At 41.7% G+C, this 21,954-nt stretch overlaps 1 protein-coding gene across 1 annotated transcript; it reads left to right on the forward strand.

Annotated features, from left to right (window-relative positions):
* Positions 1 to 479: 479 nt before the first annotated feature.
* On the forward strand, positions 480 to 21,075 carry SLC30A8 (solute carrier family 30 member 8). The gene is given in 9 exon segments (XM_059858153.1): positions 480 to 730; positions 8,916 to 9,124; positions 12,969 to 13,115; positions 16,613 to 16,766; positions 17,282 to 17,460; positions 17,652 to 17,722; positions 17,868 to 17,973; positions 19,610 to 19,744; positions 20,744 to 21,075. Coding segments are annotated over 9 exon segments (1,227 nt in total). The 5' UTR covers positions 480 to 650; the 3' UTR covers positions 20,890 to 21,075.
* The last annotated feature ends 879 nt before the right edge of the window (positions 21,076 to 21,954 follow it).

Genomic DNA, 21,954 nt, shown 5'->3' on the forward strand with positions numbered 1-21,954 from the left:
TGCTGAAATGAAGATTTCAATAACCTGTGCTGCAAATTGCAATGATGAGCAGCCTCTTCTGTTTCGAACCATTAGGAGAGAAGATGCCAGGGGAAGGAATCAGTCCTTGGAGCGATTGCTCAGATTAAAAGGCTTGCACAAAGCTGAGTTAGGGAGGTTGACTTTCCTCCCAAGCCAAACATGCAGAAAGGCAAACAGGGGTTTGTCTGTTTCCAGGCAAATCAGGCAGTTTTAATGACCTTGGTTCTCTCTTTCAGTGCATCCATGCGAGCTCCGTTGCGCACGTCCGCGTGTGCTGGACCCTGGGCCTGTGCCTGAGAGCATGCACCCCCTGCATGTCCAAAGAGCAGATCCAGCATCAAACATGGAAGGAAAAAAAAGAAAAACAGGGAGGGAGGCCCAAAGTGTCCAATCTGACATGCTCAGCAAGTTACTGGTTGGCATGGGAGTGACGCCACTGGCACTAGGAAAGAAGTTTTCCCTCACAGTTTCTCTCGGGTTTATTGGGAAGATTATTAAAACATTTTCATTTTAAAATATTTGGCAGGGACTTCTGCATAAGTCAGGAGGACGTTTCTGCCCATATCGCTTCAGACAGAAAAAAGAGAGTTTAAAGGGAAAAACCAAGCAAAACCCCACTGACTTTCTTCATGGCTGCTGAAAAGGGTCTTGAAAGAACTTGTCTTGTGAGCGAGAGGGACACCAAGAAGTACTCCTTGGCCCTAGACAGGTAACACAACTCTTTGTTTCCTTCACTGACGTTTCATTTCTTGTCAGAGCAATATGAGATCACCAATCTGCCAACCGGCTGCAGGAGTCAAAGTCTGGAGAGTTTCACCATGCATACATTTTACTACTTTCAAAATGTTTTGTTCAATTTTTTTCTTCCCAAACTTTCTTATTAGATATTTGAAGCTTTTACTAGACAGCAGTCTGATGTGTCTGTGCCTGTGATGGATTGAACCAATCTACTGTTGAAGCAAGTGTCTCTTGCTATGTATTTTATAGGCTTAGTGGATTTATTGTAGGATGCAAAACCTCATGGATTATGCTGCAATTTTAGGCTGTATTATAATTGTTCTATTGACACCGTGTTTGGCTCAAGGCTCCTTCACGCTTGAATGTCTAAATTATCCATTTGGTTTGGAAGAAAGGAGATGCTTTATTCTTGTGGATAGTCTGTTGGGCTTAGAGTTAATGTACCTCTTGTATGCCAGAGGTCCAGTGAGTAAATGTTTGCTTGAGTGAGGAAAGATCCTCTGAAAACATGAGATACTGTAGATGGGGTTAAAAAAAGAGTATAAATGTCAATCAAAAATAGTTTTGCAGTTTAACCTTTTTTCATTCTTCCTCTTGACTCAGACTAGCAAGTATTTTTAAAAGAAAATAGCTGTTCAGTTACAGCTTAGCACCTCTTGACATTTCCATTATCTCATTGGTTTTCAGGTTATTTATTGCTTGGCTCTCTTATAACATGTGGGACAGAAACTTGGCGTAAACACTGTCAGTTCAAATGGAAATCTGTCTCTTCATGTTCTTATACTGGGGTCAGTGCCATCGTATTTTAGTCATTTGAACGTCTGGGTTATTATTTAAATATTATTTCATGGCTTCATAAATATAGATGGCACTATCCAAAATGACTTCTGTGGTAATATTTATATTTCAAAAAGATCCCATAAGATTCTGCAGCTCATTTTAGTTATTGAAGACAGTGGCTTTTTTAAAGTTTGCAATTTTGTGTGCACAGCTTCAGTGCTTGAGGTCCTTTGGCCTCTTGCAACCTCTGGACACAAAGAACAACACTGGACAAACCCATTACGTGGTCCCCTGAGACAGGGACAGTTGTTAGGTTGCCTTGTGAGGAAGCATTTTTTCCCCCGGATCACTGGTCATGGGGAATATCCCTGCTAAGCATAAGGGTAGGATACACACTGGGGGCAAGAATCCCTGGCAGCTGATCCTCCCATCTGGGAGCTGACACAGCTTCTGGAGTCAATTTTTTTCCTGATAATTATTTCTTAATTTAGGATTGAAATTTGTTGGGGTGAATTACTGCAGCAATTGCAATTGTTGGACTGATGCTGCACTATCTGCAATAGCCCCTGAGCTGGAGGGCTGGTCCCAGGAGGGTTCTACAGTGGTGGTCCTGAGGTGGCTGAATGATGGAGGTGGTAGCACAGCTCTCCAAAATGAAGAGGACTTGCCATCCAGCCATGTGGATTTTGTGCTGCTTCTCCATTTTGCTTTTTCTGCCAGATGAAATTTGATTAACTGCACAATTTGTTACTCTGTCCCAGAAATAACCAGAAATGGGGGCTGAGAGCCAGAGTCTCCCTCCTGTTGGAAAGAGCTGGTAGCACAGGGGAAGCCCTTGCCCAGCTTCCCATTGAACCCAGCAGCTTGGGGTGCCAGCCCAGTGACCCAGGGTGCCAGACCAGTGACCCAGGATGCCAGCCCATGGGCCACAGCCAGCCCATGAGGGGATGCAGCCCTCTGGGCCTGGGCTCACAGAGCAGCTGCCTTAAGCCAATAGTAGCAATAGGCTCATCTTAGCCTTTGGTATAAATTACCACATTTTTCTGTCCCCCATGTGTAGCCTTAATGAGCAGCTCTAATGCTTTCAACAGAATTTATTTTGCACACAGATTGCCTATTTCCTTGCCATCCCCCAGCCTCTTTCTTTTCAATAGATGCCATCATTACAATACACAGGGAACAAAACTAGTTTTATCTTGACCCTGTGAGTAGGAAGCCTGAAAGCTGACCCCTTTCCCTGCACTCAGGGTTGTGGAGCAGAGTGTTTTGCACATGCCAGACCTGTCTGTAGTCACTAGATGGTTTGGATGCATTAAGGCTTTCCATGTCAAACTTGAAATGCTTAAAAGGGGGTGGCCTTCAACTGAGCCCTTTGAAAGTCAGATCAGTTGTAGGTTTATAGTACAATTCACATTGGGAGGGACCTTAAGAATGTCTCTGTCCAACCAAGAGATTGAATAATGTTGCTCAGGGCTGTTGTCAGTCTAGTCTTGAAAAAAATCTCTCAGAATAGAAACTCCACAACATTTCTGGGCAATCTGCTTCAATAGGGTATTAACTTCACAATCTTTTTTTTCCCCTCATATTCAATCAGAACTTGTTTCCATTTATGACCAATGACCTCATCCTTCCTTGCTGTAGAGCAATAAAGCTTCATCTTCTCAATAGCCTCCTCAGGAATATTGGCAGGTTACATCTAGGTGCTCACAAAAAGTCCAGTCCCCCCAGAAGTGCTCCAGCCTTTAATTATCCAGGTCACCCTCTGCTGAACCTGCTCTGATTCACTGATCCTTCCTGTGCTAAGGACCCCAAAGCTGGACATTATATTGTAGATATGGTCTCACAAATCTGTCTGTCCCAGGTGCAGGACTTTGTTCTTGTGAAATTAGACAGCTCCTGTTGAGCTCTTCCTCCAGACTCCTTATGGCAGCCTTGCCCTCCAATCTATCAGCTGCACCTCCAGGCTGGCATCATCTGCCAATGTGATCGGGGTGCCCTACACCTCCTGCTCCAGGAAACTGAGGAAGGCATTATGCAAGGTGGGTCTCAGGACAGGACACCACTTCCCACCAGACTTGAGGAAGGTTATGAGCCATAATGGTTACAGGGTCTGAAGCTGAGCACTCAGAACCTCCTGCTTCATGCAAAACAGGTTGTCCATAAGTCATCTGTCTTTAAATAAGGTGTGAACTAGGTCTCTGAGATAGTTTTGTATGGTCTTTTCACAGTCAATGGTGGTATTAAAAAAGAATAAGTTCTTCTAATGATTAATCATTCATATTCTTTTTTTTTTTTTCTATTTGTTATCACCTATATAGTGATCTAGATAACCCTTTATCACAGTCTAGGTAATGGCTTGACCAAATTCCTCAAGTTTCCATGAATGAAGACAGGCAAGAGTATTTTTATTTCTTGCTGATCACTGTAATATGACCAGAAATATTCAATATCCCACTCCATAAATCAGTGGATTTGCATCTTATTGTGTCAGCTATGCTATGAACTAGATTTTGGGTTGATCCAGCATGGATTTCTTATTATGTTCTTTATCTGTCTTTATATTGAGATTTTGAATACTATCACACAAGTGAAACTCAAGGCTTTAAGTCTCAAAGTTTTGGTTTTTATTTTGTCTCTGAGACAAGAGACAAGGCAGGGAAAAACCCAGGTGCGGGCAATGCTGATAGCAGGAAAGTTGTGTGGAAATGTTAGGGTTTGTCTTCACGCAAAAGTTTTAAACATAGGGCATTCACCTGTAGACTTTCTTGGACTCCTAATTGGTTCCTGTCTGCCAGGCTCATACCAGCAAGCAAAAAGTCTGAAGTGAACCTGGGAGATGATTTCTTCAGGTGAAGAGTGATTTTCTATAGCAAGCACATAAGAAACATTTTGTTCTTTGTCTCCTTTCCTGAAGGTGATATGAAAACTCTAACGAGATCAAAGAGTCCTCATCAAATATAGGCTTTCCACCTCTCCTTATCCTTTACAGAATCACTGCTCCGGAAGATGATAGGTGTTTCTTGTGATCTCTGGACTGTTTTAGCTGAGGGCACTGTGGTTGTCTCCTTTGCCCTGGCCTGCCAGCTGGCCCAGTAGCACACAGTAGTAACAGCAATAGTAACAGTACACACAGTAGTAACTTGGCAGACTCAGCAGACCCAAACCCAGTGCCTTTGCCCCCCTGCAGGTGACACCAGCACCCTGCAGAAGGGGCTGTGTCTTCCCAGTACTGGCCATATGCCATCTCCATTATGCCCAATTCAGTTTTGCCCACTTCATCTCAGAAAGAAAATTAGAACCAAGGTAGTGAGATATATGAAACAGAAATTAAATAGCTAGGGCATCAGCTCAGAAAATTGATGGTTAAGAGGTATAACAGTGGTACATAAAATCATGAATGATGTGAGGCAGGTAAACAGGGAATAGTCAGTCATTTCTAACAGTATTAGAACTAATTAAAATAGCAGACAGACAGCTCCAGAGTGACAGAAGTCACATTATTTTTACACACATCATAATTAAACTGTGGAACTCAATACTTTCAAGCCAGCTGGATTTGTGGAATAAAGTTCTGTAAAGAGATGTTGGACAGGAGCTCTGGTTCACAACTGGGGAGCAGTAACTCTCTGGGAATGTTCCTTTTTGGTACTTTGACCTTATGTATTCCTCCATGTTCATGACAGAATCTGAATACTTGGTTACATGCACCTCTGGTCTGTCTCCAGGCAGGTGTTGTTAGAGCGTTATGTAGAAGGAAAACTCTTGACAATACATTTATGCACACAGTGCCAGGCCCTCAAAATGAGGCACATAAGATAACTGAGGCATGAATTCCTATCTACTGGACATCTAAATGTATGCAAACATATAAATATTTGCCTTTATTTTGTGCCCACAGTAAGGAAAAGGAGAAACTGGACAGCCAGGTTATTAACAGGGTCTTAAATACATTGAAAATATTCAAGATTGGTACATCAATTGAAATCAGAATGGTACCAGCATAAGGGAGGTGACTATGGCTTTGATAAATTTTTCTCTGAAGGTAGTTTCATTATCCTTTCAGGCACCAGAAAATTACTATTTTTCCTCATGAAGGAGATGATCTCCCGTGGAAAGCACAGTGATTCCACATTTCCTCTTGTGACTGGGGAACTTATAATGGTCTAGGAGGATAGCAATTATTCCCACAAGCCTGCAGATCAAGGCACCCAGCAGATCAAGTGAAAATAAACAGAAAGGAAGTCGTAATAAAAAGCTATTGCTAATGATTTGTGTGAAATCTGCAATATGTATTAATATTTTCTGCTTCCCCCTTCTGGGCATGACTCAGTAGGAGCCTTTCAGTGACATTCCCCTGACCATCTTTTTTACAAAGAAAAGAGAATTTGAAATGGAGAAAATATTATTTTTAATCTGTGACTCTGCAATATGCTGGCACAGAGCCCTGAAGCTCAAAGGCTACATCTTGCTCTAAAACACTGTGAAGGAGTTTCTGGTCTAACAGAGCTGATCTTTGCACCTTAAGCTTTTGATTCACACTTTTATAAAACTGCCTCCTAGATTCTTAGATTCTTTTAATTAGTGGCAGGCAGCTTTTGAAAGAGAAAAATAATGGTTGCATACAGGAGCTGGCAGGAGTTTTCCCAACTCATCAGGCCAGATGCTGTTCTGCAAGTTCAAAGGGAGCAGTGAATGCTCACCACCTCTGGCAACCGGGGCACTTTTATTTAGGTACCCTTTAGACAGAAAAATGTGACATTTGTGGGTTTATACAGTCTCTGTTTGCTTTTGCATCTGTCCAGCAAGATCTGGGGACAGAGCTTTCCTGCCCCTCAGTGATGCCCTCAGGCTTTGTTAGTTGACAGAGAGACTGAAAGACAAAAAACAAAAGAGAGTGATATCACAGAGCGACCTATTTTGTTAACAACAAGGAAAGGACTTGGTGGCTCAGAATATGCAGTGGTAATTTTGGCATTCCTGCCTAAGAGTCTGTTGAGCTGATCGTGACTCATGTCATTAAGATGATTTTAATGTTCAATGCCAGCTGATGAAAATTGAGGTAAGGGGAAATTAATTTTACATGCAAACGATAGAAAAGCATTGGAAGTTAACTCCAGAGAGAGATCATGACAAAGAAAACCTTGCCTGCCCTGATCTCCAGGGGAGAGTGAGAGAACTACAGCATTTTATTCAGCCATCTGGAAGGAATTAATTTGTGGTACCTTCTGTGTCTAATCCATCAGTAAAATATTGTACAAAAATGACACAGTGCACATAAGGAACCCGTAAATGTAAAACCAAAGGACTGGAGAAGGACTGGCTGGTGGGGACCCCAGCTGCCAGCTGGGCAGCCCATTCCCTAGACAGTCCAACTCCTATTTGTTTGTTGATGTGAGGAAAGTAAAGGAAAATGCTGACAAAAGGACTAAGAAAATTCCCTGTCTCCAAGCATCAGACATTAAATGTGACCAGTTGCTCTTCCACACAAGCTCCTCACGTACAGGGGGAGTCAGTCACCTCCAGTGAGCAAACAGAGACCACATGCTAACCTGGCTGGGAAACAGGCTGACTCAGGGGAACGTGGCACCCTTGGAACATCTCAGTATTTACAGAACCAAATCCACATTGATTATCTACACTTGCAGGGCTCGGCTGCCAAGCTGGGTCAGCTCTTCTTTTGTCAGTACCTCTGTGATGTTGATGAACATAAAAGGCCAAGACATCAGTTCTGCAGGTGCCTTTGCCTCTTGCCCACCAGTGTGGGGCATCTGGCAGGACTTCAAACCTGCTGAGCAGCTGCAGCCCCCTCAGGCCACCCAAAAAAAGCAGCTGGAAAAAGCTTGTGATTTCAGTACAGTTTTTTTTTTCTGGACATTGACTACTGCAGGGTGGCAGCCACCAGCAGATTTCTTTCCAGTGAGATTTTAAGCATCTTGACACTTCTATAAACAGTGCAGAAACACTAGAGAAAGTCACCAAGATTCATGTTACTTCCTGGAGCACAGGTTTCCTTCAGCTGTAGAAACACTTCTTCCTAATCCCAGAGGAAAGTCTGAAGTCAAAATGGGGAAAAGCCACAGTTATTACTGGGATAACTAAGCCCAGTCCCACATCCTGTCCCCAGGCTAATTTCAGACTTGGAAAAAAAGCAGTGGAGTGTGCTGTGTTCCTGGGTAGCCCTGCACACACAGCCCTCAAACAGCTGCACCACGTGGCTGTAGGGACTGTGTGCATGTGCATCTTGGCAGAATTCACCTTCTGGTGCCACAGCCTCCGTGCACTCATCACATTAGGAGCAGCTCTGGCCACAAGTGTTCTATTGGGAGAGACAGAATGGTTTAAAGTCCCCCTGGGAGTGGGTTTAGAGGTTGTGTTTTTTTTTTTTTTTTTTTTTTTTTTTTGCAATTTGGGCTCTTTTCTGTTGAGAGATAAGGAGAAGGGAACATCCTTGCTCAGCAAACCACCTTGGGGCCTCCCAGAGGGAATCTCTTGGTTGCTCTGCTGAGAGCACCAAACATTGTGGTCACCCAGGAGCTTCCACAGTTGCTGTGCAATGAGCTTGGCCCCAGACCTCTCTATCCCCACCCTGAATTTCCTGTGCAAGAACCCTGAGAGGCACAAAACTGAGGTTTTGTGGCAGGCTTGGCTAAAAAATCCCTTTGTGTTGGAGCAATGCTCAAAGAGCCACTACTGCTGGACTTTTCACCTTACCATGAATTCAGTGGCACAAAGGGTTCTACATGTACTAGGGGTTATATGTACTATGGGGAATTGATTTCTTTGATTTTTGAATAGCTTTGAGATTTTTGGCGAATATTTTCTATGCTCTGACTCTTCTGGAATATTGGTAGATTTTGTACATATGTGGAAATTTGAGATAAAATAGTTCTGTGTGCAAAGAGAGGAAAGAAATATCCTCAGCTGATTATATTTAAGAAAAAGAAGTTTGGGGTGTTTTTTTCACTAGTCTTCCTGGCAAAGCTGTTGGGAATAAAATCCTGTTTTTTTTAGTAGAATTTTCTCCATATTGAGATGAAGTTGGTAGCTGTTTGCATGAGGTACAATTTTTTTAAAGTCATGTGGTGTGCATGAGATACACAGCCTAAGAAATCCACCCTGTGCTTCATAAACTGCTAAATGATGTAGGAGAGCCCAAAGAGCTGGGAAACACAGCCAGAACACTCATTTCATGTGCAGCTCCCTCCCACAGAGCCTTGCTTGTGTGAGCAAGCCTCTTCTGTGACCTGCTCTGCTGTTCCCAATGCTGTTTTTACCCTTTGAAAGCATTAATTACATAATTTCTGGGGCTGTAGGGCCAGATGCCTGAATAACCAGGTTTTTTCTTTTTTAACTTTCCATTTCTTTCTATCCCAAAGGATGAGCTGGCTTCAGAAGAATTCAAATGAAGAGAGGCAGCAGCAGGAAGCAGAAGTTACAGGAGCTAATCCAGCATATCACTGTCACAGCTACTCCCAGGCCTATGAGAACAGAAAGAGGGAGCAGCATCAGGCCAGGAGGAAGCTCTGTGTAGCATCAGTAATTTGCACCTTCTTCATGATGGCTGAGATAACAGGGAAGTATGTGTGTTCAAAAAAGACCTGTCTGGTGCCCAGCACAGCCACTGCCTTGCCTTGAGTGCACTCTGACTGCAGGGACCATGCTGACAGGGGTGAACCCACCTGGCACTAAATAACTCTCCTTTGTCCCTGGTCATTGAAAGAACTGGGGGGAGGAGAGGGTTTAATTGAAATTATCAAAATATTCTCATAGATTCATTCAAGGATTTCAGCGGGGTAGGAATACAAAGATCAGTTAATAGTCTGAACTGTTCTTCCAGGTCTTTAAGCTTGACTGATGCATGTCTTCGTATCACAAAGGTTTTCTAATATATTGAGTTACATTCTTTTGAAAAGATTAAAAGATTTACATATTTATCCAGGCCAATGAGACCTCAGCACTGTAGAGGCTGCTAGCAGTAGGATCTGAAAATAAATGCAAGAGTCTTTTCAAAATCCAGGGAAATCCAGGGCCAGATTCGCCATCTGTTTTTCCACAGCTAAGTCAATGTATTTATATCAGGGCACGTTTATCTTTTAAATTGGCCTGCTGGTGTGCCTCTGGATCAATGGAAGATTATTCCCCTACCTAATTAGCTTTCACTTCTGGACCCACCCTACAACATCCAATATAAGTGTTTGGCTTGCTCATAGAGTATTTGCTTTCATTTTGTCTCACTGCTCTGCTCTCTCCATGGATTCTGGGATATTTTTATCCACCTGATAGCTCCCAGCTCCTTAATTTGCAGTGAGCAGAGGTAAGGGAGGCATGGGGAATCCCACAGACTTTTGCCATATGTGTTCCAGCCGATGTAACAAAAATCAGCCAGGAAGGCCTCTGAAACCCATATTTCCCCAGCTCAGACATCTCTAGAGCTCCATGAAAATGAAACAGAAAGGCTTTGTCTTCCTCTCAAGTGAGAAGTGGAGGCACTGAAAGAGTTGCTGCATTTCTGCCTTCTCCTCTGGCTACCAAACCCAGCAGAGACTTCTCTGACTCTTCCCTCCCACGTGCTCCCTCTGCATGAAGCCCTGATGTTTGTAGGACACGTGCATTTCCCCCATGAGAACCAGTGCCTGCTGCTAATCCCCATGCAGTAATTTCCAGTGCCAGAAGTAATGCATTATTAACAAAACCATATAATCAGTAGGCTTAAGTTTGGTGAATGTGGCTGTGCTAGAGGGTAATTGGAAGGACAGATGAGGTGTTAGCTAAATGTTTCGTTTTGCTTAATGAATCATGCAGCTTTTTTGCAGTGACAGCTTAAGTAACAGGCTTGAAGACCGTTTTGCTTCAGACCATTAAACTTTGACAAACCAGTTATTAACTGCAGTTACAGACAGCTCTCTGTGGAGATTTTTGTAATTATGAACCATACATTTAATATTTTTAATCATTAGGCAAGACTGCTGTGCCTGATGATTGACCATTGAGTGACTGACAATTTCTACTGCTTGTGGTCTATAAATCTATAAACATCCATTATGGGGAATGGTAAGTCTTAAAGGCCACTTGTTGGGAGTATTGATAAAAAGCTGTAAAAGCCTTTAACTATGACACTTATTTTAGTCCTGAAGATAAAGAGTATCTTCCCCTCCCCTCCTTGCCCTCTGAGGGCAAAGAGCTTCTGTGGGCATTTTTCTGCTAAACAGAAGAAACAAATCTGCATCACTCCCAGAGAGGTTGAAAAGTTGTGTTTCTTTGAATGCCTAGGTCTTTCAGTGATATTTTTTTCTCAAACCACCTGTGCTGGCTATTACTGCTTTCCCAAATGGGGCACTGCTGGTTGAGACTGATGCACCACCAAATCTCTTTGAAAGACAATTACCTTCTGTTCTTCTAAGGCAGATCCATCACAATCTCCATAGATCTGGAGATATCAGTCAGACCAATACTACCCCGTGTGGAGCCCAGATATGAAAGTGCTTTCCAATGATTTTTAGGGGTTAAGGACCAAATGGATTTCAAAGCACTTCCACTTGGGCAGTAGAAAGAAAGACGAACACTGCATGTGGTCTCGTGTCAGAGCAGGACAGAAAAACTTGAACAGTGAGACAAGTTGCTAAGTTAAGCAGACTGAGATCTCTGCATTAGTTATGCCAGCAATACATAAAATAATAATTTGCAAACATTTTTCAAAGGCAGTAGGCTAGCAGCAAGCTTTTGAGATGATGTCCCACAGAACATGGAAATAGAGTATCTAAAATGCAATAGGGTTTTGCCCACAGCTTGTGATCTACATATTTGTTTGCTGAAAGATACCTGATGCCTGGGTTATTAACATCTGGGCACTGCCAGAAGATGTTAATAACCCAGGAAGAAGATGTTCTTCTTCCCCCTGCTAAGCAGAACTGCCTCCCTCTGGAGATACAGTTACCCTGAAAACAGCAAAAGTCTAAGAGATGTGCGTGACCAAAAAGTACTTGTGCATTTACACTTGAGCATGTGCTGGGAAATGCTTATTCTGATGAATGTTTCATTTTACCACAAGGAGTTAGATGCCCCCAAATTCTGCAGCCAGGCTTTCTCCCTTTTGGGAAGTGACTTTGAGCAAAATTCTGAACTGAAGAAAACTTATGATGTTAGGTATTCTAATCTAAAATATGCATACAGGAGGAAATGAAACAGACAGTCCATCCTGCTGGCATGAAAATGCTCCAACTATAAGGAAACAAGAGATATATCTACATGTCCTTTTGGCTGTGGTATGCTGCCAAAGGTTTGAATGAGGCATTTTATGATGTTTTTCAGGATTCATTAATTCTCATACAGGTAGTGGTCAGGAGAAACGAGTGAGCTGAAATTAATGAAATGAGTGAAAAATGGAAATGCATTGCCAAATGCAGAAACTAGGTGGTTTGGATCTGTTATTTCACATGTCTACTGTTACATTTGCACTTTGATGAAAAGTTCCCCTGCTGTAATGTGTTGGAAGGACAGTGTCCTGCCTGGGATCTTGTCTTCTCCTGCAGCCACCAGGATCTGGGGCAGTTTAATGCAAACTTTCAGTTTATTTGGATTTTCTTTTAGCCCTGAGATATGGTTAGAAGAATTTGGCAAAATTATGATATTTGGCTTACTGAGCAAAATAAATGTGAGTTAAAAGGACCCAAAATTATTTTAATTTGGTGGGTTTTTTCCTTCAGAATCCACATAAATCCAAACCCCCACAGAGTAAAATGATATTCAGCCACATTTTTTGAGCTCTAGCAGGAAAGTTAAGTTATGCATTACAGATTCAAAATGATAGATTGGTCCTGAGAACAGAACATTTTTCTCCATGCCCTCATTGAAATGGTTGATTGCTTATCAGAGTTCTTCGTCTGGGATCTTTCCATGTATTCCTGTTTTAGTGTTGCCTGTGACAAATAAACAGCCAGGCAGCAGGAAGAACATGCATATTTTCCTGTAACAAATAGGAAATTAATCCCATAAGCTAGGTGTCTGAACTGTTGTACATACATAAAACTATCAGTGTTCTGTGAAAAGATAGTGAGAGGATACTGGAAATGTGATTCCAAATATGGAATTTCACAAAAATATGGCTTTTCACAAAAAAAAATATAAATCTGACATTAAAATAGTCAAACAGTACAATAGTAATGTAACTACAGAACTAATGTATCACAACTCTTACTGTTCTTAGGTCTCTCTCTAACTAAGAAATTTGGCATACGTGTTTCTATTAATTCATCCCTTTCACTGCACCAATGAGGTACAAAATGAAATTATCTTTGAAGAGGTTTGGGTCTTGTGTATGATGACTGAAAATCGAGTGTTCCCTTTGATTCTCAGCAAAACAGGTCTTGAGTTGGATCTGGCTGGCTCAGCCCTGTGAGCAGAGCCGTGACCCGGGCGGGTGTTTCACACAGGTGGGCAGATCGCCGGCAGCCTGGCCGTGCTCAGCGACGCAGCACACATCCTGGTGGACCTCACAAGCTTCCTGATCAGCCTCTTCTCGCTGTGGCTCACCTCCAAACCTCCCACCAAGCAGTTCACCTTTGGCTGGCACCGAGCAGGTAGCAAACATGTCATATGATGAACGTGTGGAATGGGAAGAGGAAGTTATCGTAGCCAGGGACTGGAGAACACGCTGATGTCTAACATGGGTCTGCAGGCATTTAAAGACAGTGCACTAATGCTCCCACAGCTCTCAGGACACGAAATGCAGTAAAACAGTGAATTTTAAAGAGGTAAAGAGTCACCCCTTGTCTAAAAATATGTCTTCCAGTTCATTATTTAACATAGTTTTGGGCTGGTGCTAACTTTGGTTGAAATAACAGCAACTTCTCTCAGTGACTTGAGTGTGTGGAGGACTGAGCTCTCAACATGTTATGAAACAAGTTTCTATAAATGTAACAATAACCATAAAAATTAGGGTTTGCTCCATTTCTAAAGCAAACTATTCAATTATTTTAAAAAGTTCACAATGTTACATTTGTGGAAAAGTGAGATCCTTCAACATTTACCCTTTTCTAGATTCTCTCCTCTTCTTACCCTTCTAGATTCTCTCCTACCCTTTTCTAGATTCTCTCACCTAATACCAAAAGCCTGACAATCAAGCACAAGTGTTTTTACAAAAGACAAGACACAAGCAAAATGCTAACCATGAGAATAATTTTCTGGGACTGTGAGTCTGTTCAAGATTTAGACACCTAAATATCAATGCCTACATGCACATGAGCATCTTTAAGCACAGGGTCCAAGTCTCTGATATGTTCAACAGAAATCTTGGCTCCATTTAGCCTCCTAAATGTGGAAGCCCAGTGTTACATCCCTAGGATGTCAGAGGCTTATGCATGGGAATGGCAGCTGTTGCACAAGACCCATAGGAACCTATACAAGGGGCCAAGCACAAAATCAGGGCCTGTTAAATGTGACCAGACATTCATAGCTAAGAAACAAATAAGTGTTCCCAGTCAGCCAGTGAAGAAGGGAGCTGTGTCAGTCACACTGTCCTCATAGGGAGCTTAGACACTTAGGTAATGCCTACAGGTAGGCAATTTAGTTGTCTCTGTCTGACAATAAGTCTCATGTTGGATGTCTCAGAGCTCAGTTTAGTTACTTATATGTAAATGATTTGTGCCATTTGAGATCCAGTTGCCACTCTGGAAGTCTATGGGTCAATGATACACCTTGTGTCAAGCCATGCAGGGAGGTGTTAGTGTACCTCAAATGACTGCAGACACCTGTGCACCAGAACCAAGGACTCAGATGATAAATGCTTCAAGGATGTTCAGTGGCAAAGTCCAGAAACAGCTTCTGACTCAAATGTCTGTAGGCCAGGGCTGGTTGTAGCTGCAGAGAGTACATGATATGCCATGCTCATCCTGCCTTTCTCAGCTCCCTAAGGTATTCTACCAGCTCTGCTGGAAACAGGCTGCATGGTGTGTGGAGCTTCAGGATGGCCCAAGCATGGCTGGCATTATGTAGACAGCAGACAGCTGAATTTATGCAGCCTTAGTAAACTACTACTCAACATCATTTGATCCACCATTGCTTTTCATGTTTATTATCTCTTATCCTGGGGGGGGAAAAGTGAAAGAGAGGCCTCTCTTGATAATGTAGGCAGGTTCAGCCACTTCATATAACTTCATCCTGAGTCTGAACTAATTATTTTTATTTTGTCATTGCAATGCAGAACTTCAAAAGAAATTGTTTATTGCCCTATTTATCCTGGTAGCAAAAAGAGCCTTGCATCAAATGTTAGAAGCCATTGAATTGCATTCCATGATTGTTAACCTGTTTCTTGCTTATTTTCCCAGCTATATTCTCAGTTTAATATGCAGGTGGGCACCTTAATAGAGTAGCTGAGGGCAGTCAGGTGGCAAAGTCGCTCTTCACTGACTACCAAGGTCTTGCAGGTGCAGCCCTCCATGACCCTGGAAGATGTTTCTTCACTGCTTCTCTCAGACTGATAGATATTGTCATGAAAAGACTCTTTATGGCAGTGCTCAAGTTTAGCCATCTGAATGCCTCCTGCCCTCCATGCCAAAGCAGTGCAGCTACTTTCACAAACACAAACACAATATTGAATAAGATTGATAGGGTGAGCCAAGCTCTTTTCAGATACAAAATCTCTCTTGCACCCTAATTTTCCTCAGCTGTACTCAGAGATTCCCACACAATCCTACACTATTGTTTGCTCTGCTCTGTTAGTGCTAGTAGTTCTGAAAAAAAGAAAGTGAGAACATTTTGAGTGAAGTATTTAGTCCTGCTGAACTGATCTGTAAGCTTAACTAAACTTTTGCCAAGATACCCCATTGAAAATTAATGTGTGAAGATGGCCAGTAACGTTCTGCTATTGAAGATATGCAGAAATCCATACATGGATACATGTGTTCACAAGGGCTGCTTTCCTGCCAGTGATGGCACAGCCATCAACACCTTCAGCTGGGCCAAGTTTGCAGGAGTTCAACCTGCAACTTGTGGAAAAAAATTGCATGGTTTATGTTTGCTTCTATCTACCTTTAAGCAAAACTAGATTACCTTGTTGGTGGGGAATTATTATTTATGATTTATTATTTTCCAGTTTTAGGCAAACCAGTTATTTGATAAGCTTTTGCAGCCTGCAAAAGAGGGGATTCCCATAAAATTATAAAAAAAATCATAAGCTGTTTTAATGGATTGTCTGTGGAGGTCTGTGCAAATGCTTTCTGGCTGTCTACTGCCTTTCACTTTCCTGTGAGCTTGCATTTTCTTTGGTGTGGTCTCAGTTGTTCTCATTTACCCATTCAAGTCACATGGCAATTACTAGTCCCATATCCTATTAAAAGCATGCTGCACGTTCGTATGCACTTCCCTGGACCTCTCCTATAACAGTGCAATAAAAGCTGGCCTTGGGGACTGGATTTATTTGAGCTCAACTCAAAGCCAATAGAGACAAAATTAAATTTTGCTACCCCGGGGAAAAAATAACTTCTTTTGTTCTCATCACAGCTGGTGACACAAAAATGACTTTGTGGCATTGGCAGAATGAGTTCCAGGATAAGTTTTCCTGACAGGACCTTGTTGGGAGCTGCTACCGTCTTTCTGAAAGGTGAAGTGGTGAGAGGTGTGCAGAAACAGGGGAGGCTGTGCCTCTCTCCTTCCTTCAAACCTCAGCTCCTGTGATGAAGATGACCTTGCTGGGAGAGGAGGGCTGGTCTTTTTGGGTTTCACACCACACAGAGGCAAACTCCTTTTGCTCCTCCCAGAACTCCCCAAATGATCTTTTACATCTCTCCAATTTCTTAATATGTTGCATGAACTCAGCACTGGAAAGGGGACAAAAGCAGGAGCAGGTAGAAGAGGATTAGGCCGCCACATGCACAAGGTTGCCCTGGATAGCCACTGGATTTGCTGTGATCAGAAAGGAGGTTGGCCCATTCTTTGTGAGCTTTAAGGCTGCCAGCATACAAGAAGCAGCTCTCCTGGCTATAAAGCTCATACACCTGGAACCATTATCATCAACCTCTTAAAAATTTTTTTTGCATTCCTATTCTGACTGTTAAAATCAGATTTTTTTCATTCCTAGAAATTCTGGGAGCTTTGATGTCTATGATAATAGTTTGGATGGTGACTGGTGTGTTGATATATTTGGCTTGCATGAGGCTGCTGAACCCAGATTACGATATTGATGCTACAGTGATGCTCATTACCTCTGCTTGTGCTGTACTCACCAACATCCTGTAAGTTACTTTGTTCTCCTCTCATATGACATTTGAACCTTGAACCTGCTGCTGTAATTTTAAAAACTATAGAGAGATAATGGCCTCAAAAATATTAAGTGTTTATGAGCTCCATGAGGATATGGAAAGGGGTCAAAAAGACAGGTCCTTCTTCTCATTGGAAGTTGCAGTTGCTCTCCTCCTTTCTGTTAGCTGCCATACTGGGAAGGAAAATTATGAATCTACAAACTTCAGGAAAAGATTATTCTCCATCTCACTTTTTATTAGATGTCAGAATATTCAAGAACTCTATAGAAAATGAGACCTCATTAATTACCCCATTCACAGACTTTCTTGATTATGCAAATCACTGAAAACCTAGGAACTGTCTGCTCAGCCACCTCTGCATTTCTACTTAATGTGTCAGATTTTACTGTTCAGCATTCAGAAGTGACAGGGGTGGTGATGTGTATGGCCTCACTGCTTTCAGAGATGCAGTAAATCCTCTGATATTTGCAACTTTACATCTCTTGCAGGCTAAGCCTGATTCTGCACCAGACTGGCCACGGGCACAGCCACGGGGCGCAAGCCAGGGAAGGCACACCAGCCCCTGCTCTGAACAATGCCAGCCTGCAGGCAGCCTTTGTGCATACCATGGGAGATCTATTCCAGAGTATTAGTGTGCTAATTAGTGCACTTATCATCTTCTTTAAGGTTGGTTTTATTAGTTCATATGCCTGCCTTGCAATCAAGGATAAGTGCTATTTTCTCAGCGTTGTGACACTAGGTACTATGTAAATATTTCCTCTGTCTTAATCATACACAGTGTAATTGTATTAAGGAGAATTATTCTTGGGAACTGAAATAACTGTTGAGGGTGTAACCCTTGCTTCCTGCTGTTTCAACTGGATACTTTGGTGTCCTCCCTTTTCTTCATCTGTAGCACCTTCATTCCCTGCACTGAGGCTCCCTAACTGGTGAAGCAGGGTTATCACTCATTCTGTACTAGATAAACTCATTCTGTACTAGATGAATGGAATTTATTATTCTTTCATGCTAATTAAAAATTACAACAACCAACAACAATGAAATTAACAAAGTGGTGTGTTCATCTCTTTCTAGCCACAGTACAAAATAGCCGACCCAATCTGCACGTTTGTGTTTTCCATCTTTGTTTTGGCAACTACCATCACGATTTTAAGGGATATTTTAACTATGTTAATGGAAGGTAGGACCTGATTCCAGAATCAATACACTTGCATTTTGATTTTTTTTCTGTTCCTTTCTCCATAATGCTTACCAATGTTGGGAAAAAGTATAATAGCACACTTCTGTATCAATATTCTCTATCCAATATTCTCATAATTTTGATCGTAACTTTAAACCTACTTCTAAGTTTAATCAAAATTGTTTTCTACCATTTTCTACCATTTTCTACATTAAGTTTACACATATGTCAGTTTTCATAAAAACCTTTGTACTGGTATTTTGCTAATGAGCTCTGAATTGCTTTTGTTTGCCACATGTGTAGCATTTCTTCCTATGACCCCTTTGGCATATGAGATGCCTGCTCACCTTGTTCATTGTGCATTTCCTTTACCTGTGTGAAATATAAATCTTTGCTAAGAAAAGGTGTTTTGACTGTGTTTTGAACTGTGTCTGTGAAATAGGCTGAGTGCAAGAGACAGAAGTTTGAAAGATTTTCAGCCACATGAGTCCAGAAAAGCAAGCTGTTGGAGCTTTCCAGTTGCATTCCAGTGCATGGGAATAGACAATCCTCAGCACAGTAGCAGCAAGAAGAGCCAGGCTTAGCAATACTTAATCCTGTCAGCTATGGGCCTGAATATTTGATTTGCAAGGCCAAATGTCTTGAGCAGTCACAGATGCATGTTTTTGCCTTACTCACATTGAATACTATAATGCAGCATCTTTCTCAGCTGTGAAGATGTGAGGATTAAAGGGAAAAGTAGCTCTAACAGTGCAGGTTTGGAATGGGTACTCAGTGTGACTGCCTGCATGGCTATTTCTTCTCTCTTTCACTTGCACCTACTGCTGTTTCAAGAAATAAAATATCTGTTAAAAAATAAAAATAAATTTTCTCTTATAAAATATTGTTACAGTAGTTTCATTTGAGGGTTGGTTTACTTTCAGAGACTGTGAGATACAGATACTTCCCTGTAGAAGTGTACGTAGGCAAGAGCATGGCAACTGACTGTATTTTGGCTGCCAAAATAGCAGATCTCTTGGTTACTGGGGAAAAAAAAATAAAATCCAACTGCCAGGAAGGAGGAGCAACCCCTGACACTCAGGAGTCTCTTCTTAAAGCAGGGACTCCCAGCCTCTGTAAGCAGTGCTGACATGCCAAAGCCAGCAGTGCTCTGTTCCCCTCTGCACCAAGCCCACTGTCCTCCTGGGGAACTCTCTGGGCAGTGTCCTATCTCCTAAGTAGAATATTCTGCCCAGAATTTTCTGAAACGAAATTGGAGCTGCTGTTTCAGGTTACTGGTCAGAATGGAGCATGATGAGTTCATGTTGTTCATGTAGGCATAGAGATGCGCTCACAAAAGATGCTGGTGCAAAACTGAGACCTGATCTGGCTAAACAGCTCACTACCCTATGTAACCTGGACATTCAGACTGTCCCCTAAAACATGCATGAATCTCAACCTTCCATGGAGAATTTAAACCAAGGGATAAGATTATATAGCACAGTGAACTCCAAAATAGATGAGCTTTCCAAAGCTTTGAATGCTTTTATAAAAATGATACATCCAAGTGAATAAGGGTTCATGATTCATTTTCCTCCACTGATCACAATTCTTATCCCTTAAAAATATTGGTTTTCCATCAATTTCTCCTTTTCAGGAACATCAAAAGGATTTGCTTATGATGCTGTAAAAGCAAGAATTTTAACAGTTGAAAAAGTGGACTCTGTTCACGACCTTCATCTTTGGTCTCTGACAATGAATCAAACTGCTCTCTCTGCTCACATTGCCACAGGTCAGTAAATTTCTGTAAGCAGGGAGTAACTATTCAGCTGCTGTCTAGCAAAGGTCAGTCTTTCTTGATTCAGATTAAGCTGACTGTATATCTGTTGCTTGGAAAAAAAAATCATCATATTTTGTTGGAAAAATAAAATCAACAATAATAACAAATAAAGCTCTCAGATCCTCCTCCCAGAAACATTGTCTAAACAACAGGGACCTCTACTTAGCCCAAAACTTGAAAACTGCAGAGGCTGTGGGACAACGAAGAAAATTACAAGATATTTAAAATAAATTTAAAAATTAGACACTAACTGGATTTTTATCACAATTTTGTAAAACTTGAAAGCTGTTGATCTCTACAAGAAAATCTTGCAGGGCCAATATGCATTCCTGATGTATCTCCAGAAGTAAAACAATCTTTAAAAATAGATGGAGTTTAGAGGTAGCTCCAGTTCATCTTTTAAACTATTATTTTAAATTGTAGTTCTTATCCCAATTGACAAACTGTCCTCTGCTCAGGTCAATTTTCTTATCTGTCTGTAAGCTTTTTATGTATTAAGAAAAAAAAAAGCCAGCTGTGTTTGGCCAAGGACAGGGCTAGAGGTGAAGTCCTTCATGGAGTCCCCACTTCCCAAAAGCAGAGGGTCTATCAGCCACCCAAATCACTTGGCACTGCTGCTACTCCCTGACTGGATGAACTAATCTTTATTAAGAATTTCTGCTTTCCTCCAGTCTTCTGCCAAACTGAATTTCTATGATTACTTAACTTAACTCTTGCCAAAATTGCATATTCCAATCACATTTGAATGAACAAAGGTTTGCTGACATGGAGGTTCCTGAAAGGAAGATAAAAAGGACAAGAAACACTTTTCAAACAAATTTCTTGTTAAAAGTTTCTACCCTAGAAGTATCAATATCTATATTAGATATCAATGTCTATATTAGAAGTATACAATACTTTAAAGTATTGTAAAAATGTATGTTTTGATTATTTTCTGCTTGTTATCTGTAGCAGACTCAACAGACAGCCAGAAGATTTTGAGAGACGTTACCCAAGCCCTCTTTGAGCACTACAGCTTCCACTCCATCACCATTCAGATTGAATCAGGGGAGGACCAGAAACCAGACTGTGTCTTCTGCCAAGAACCCAGGGATTAAAGGGAGCAGTGTGCTATGCCAAATAACCATCACCCCTCTTACAGGTCACTGGAGGCTGTACGTGCTGGTTGAATGCAACTGATTAACAACAAATGGTAATTAGCTGGCATAGCATGCCCTGCCATTGCAAGCTGAGCATGGGCCTTTCTTTGTTGGTATCATCTGCCATGAGAGAACAAGTATTAAATCCAGCCATTTGCTAGATTGCCTGTCCATCAGCTGTTTCTTTCAATTACAAGAGAAATATCTAAATTACTCTTGACTAGACCGGCAGATTGGCAGTAAAGCAACATTCAGAGTGACTGTCTGTAATTACAGGTAACAAAAAACTAATCAACCTTCAAATTACCAACAGACAAATTATCACAAGTGTAACGAAATGTGAGTTTGGTGTTAGCAAACTCAGCATTCACTCAGGATGAAAGAGAAAATTTCAATTACTACAAGAGTAGAAGAAATCTGGGGCAGAAAGTGATGATGTTTTCCGTGCCTTCTGGCAGACACTCCTCTTCCTGCCTACCAAGGGAAGAATCAGACAGGTACCATGAGCATGGATGTCAAGAGAAAGGGTCACAAGAGAGTTAATTCCATTCATATTTGGCAAACAGCACTTTGGTTTTTAGCTAGCCTATTTATGTTTTCAGCTAGCCTTCAGGCAGACTCTTTTCTGCCAGGCATAAGCAGTATTCTGAGCTATTAACCCAAAACTTGAATAGTGCTGCACCATGATAAGTTATGAGAGAAGGTTTGAGATGGATTTCTGTGTGTCCATGCACAAGGTACCACTGAGTCATGACAGTAAAACAGACCATGTGCTCTTAGAAAATGAAAAAAATAATTAGGGCAAGGAAAAACTGGGACCCACTGTGAACATCCTGTCTGGTGTCACAGTTCAGAGTGGCCTGTGGGGTGTTACCCAGTGACACTACTTCCCTGAAGTTATACCAGATAATTAAAAAAACCCTTTGGCATATCACACACCCATTCATTGTAAAGGGAAGTGACATGCCTCTCCTTCAGGTAACTAATTCCCATATTTCCTATCAAGATGTGAGTCATGGCTTT

Source organism: Haemorhous mexicanus, chromosome 1 (assembly GCF_027477595.1).
Source record: "Haemorhous mexicanus isolate bHaeMex1 chromosome 1, bHaeMex1.pri, whole genome shotgun sequence".
In the NCBI taxonomy this organism is placed as follows: Eukaryota; Metazoa; Chordata; class Aves; order Passeriformes; family Fringillidae; genus Haemorhous; species Haemorhous mexicanus.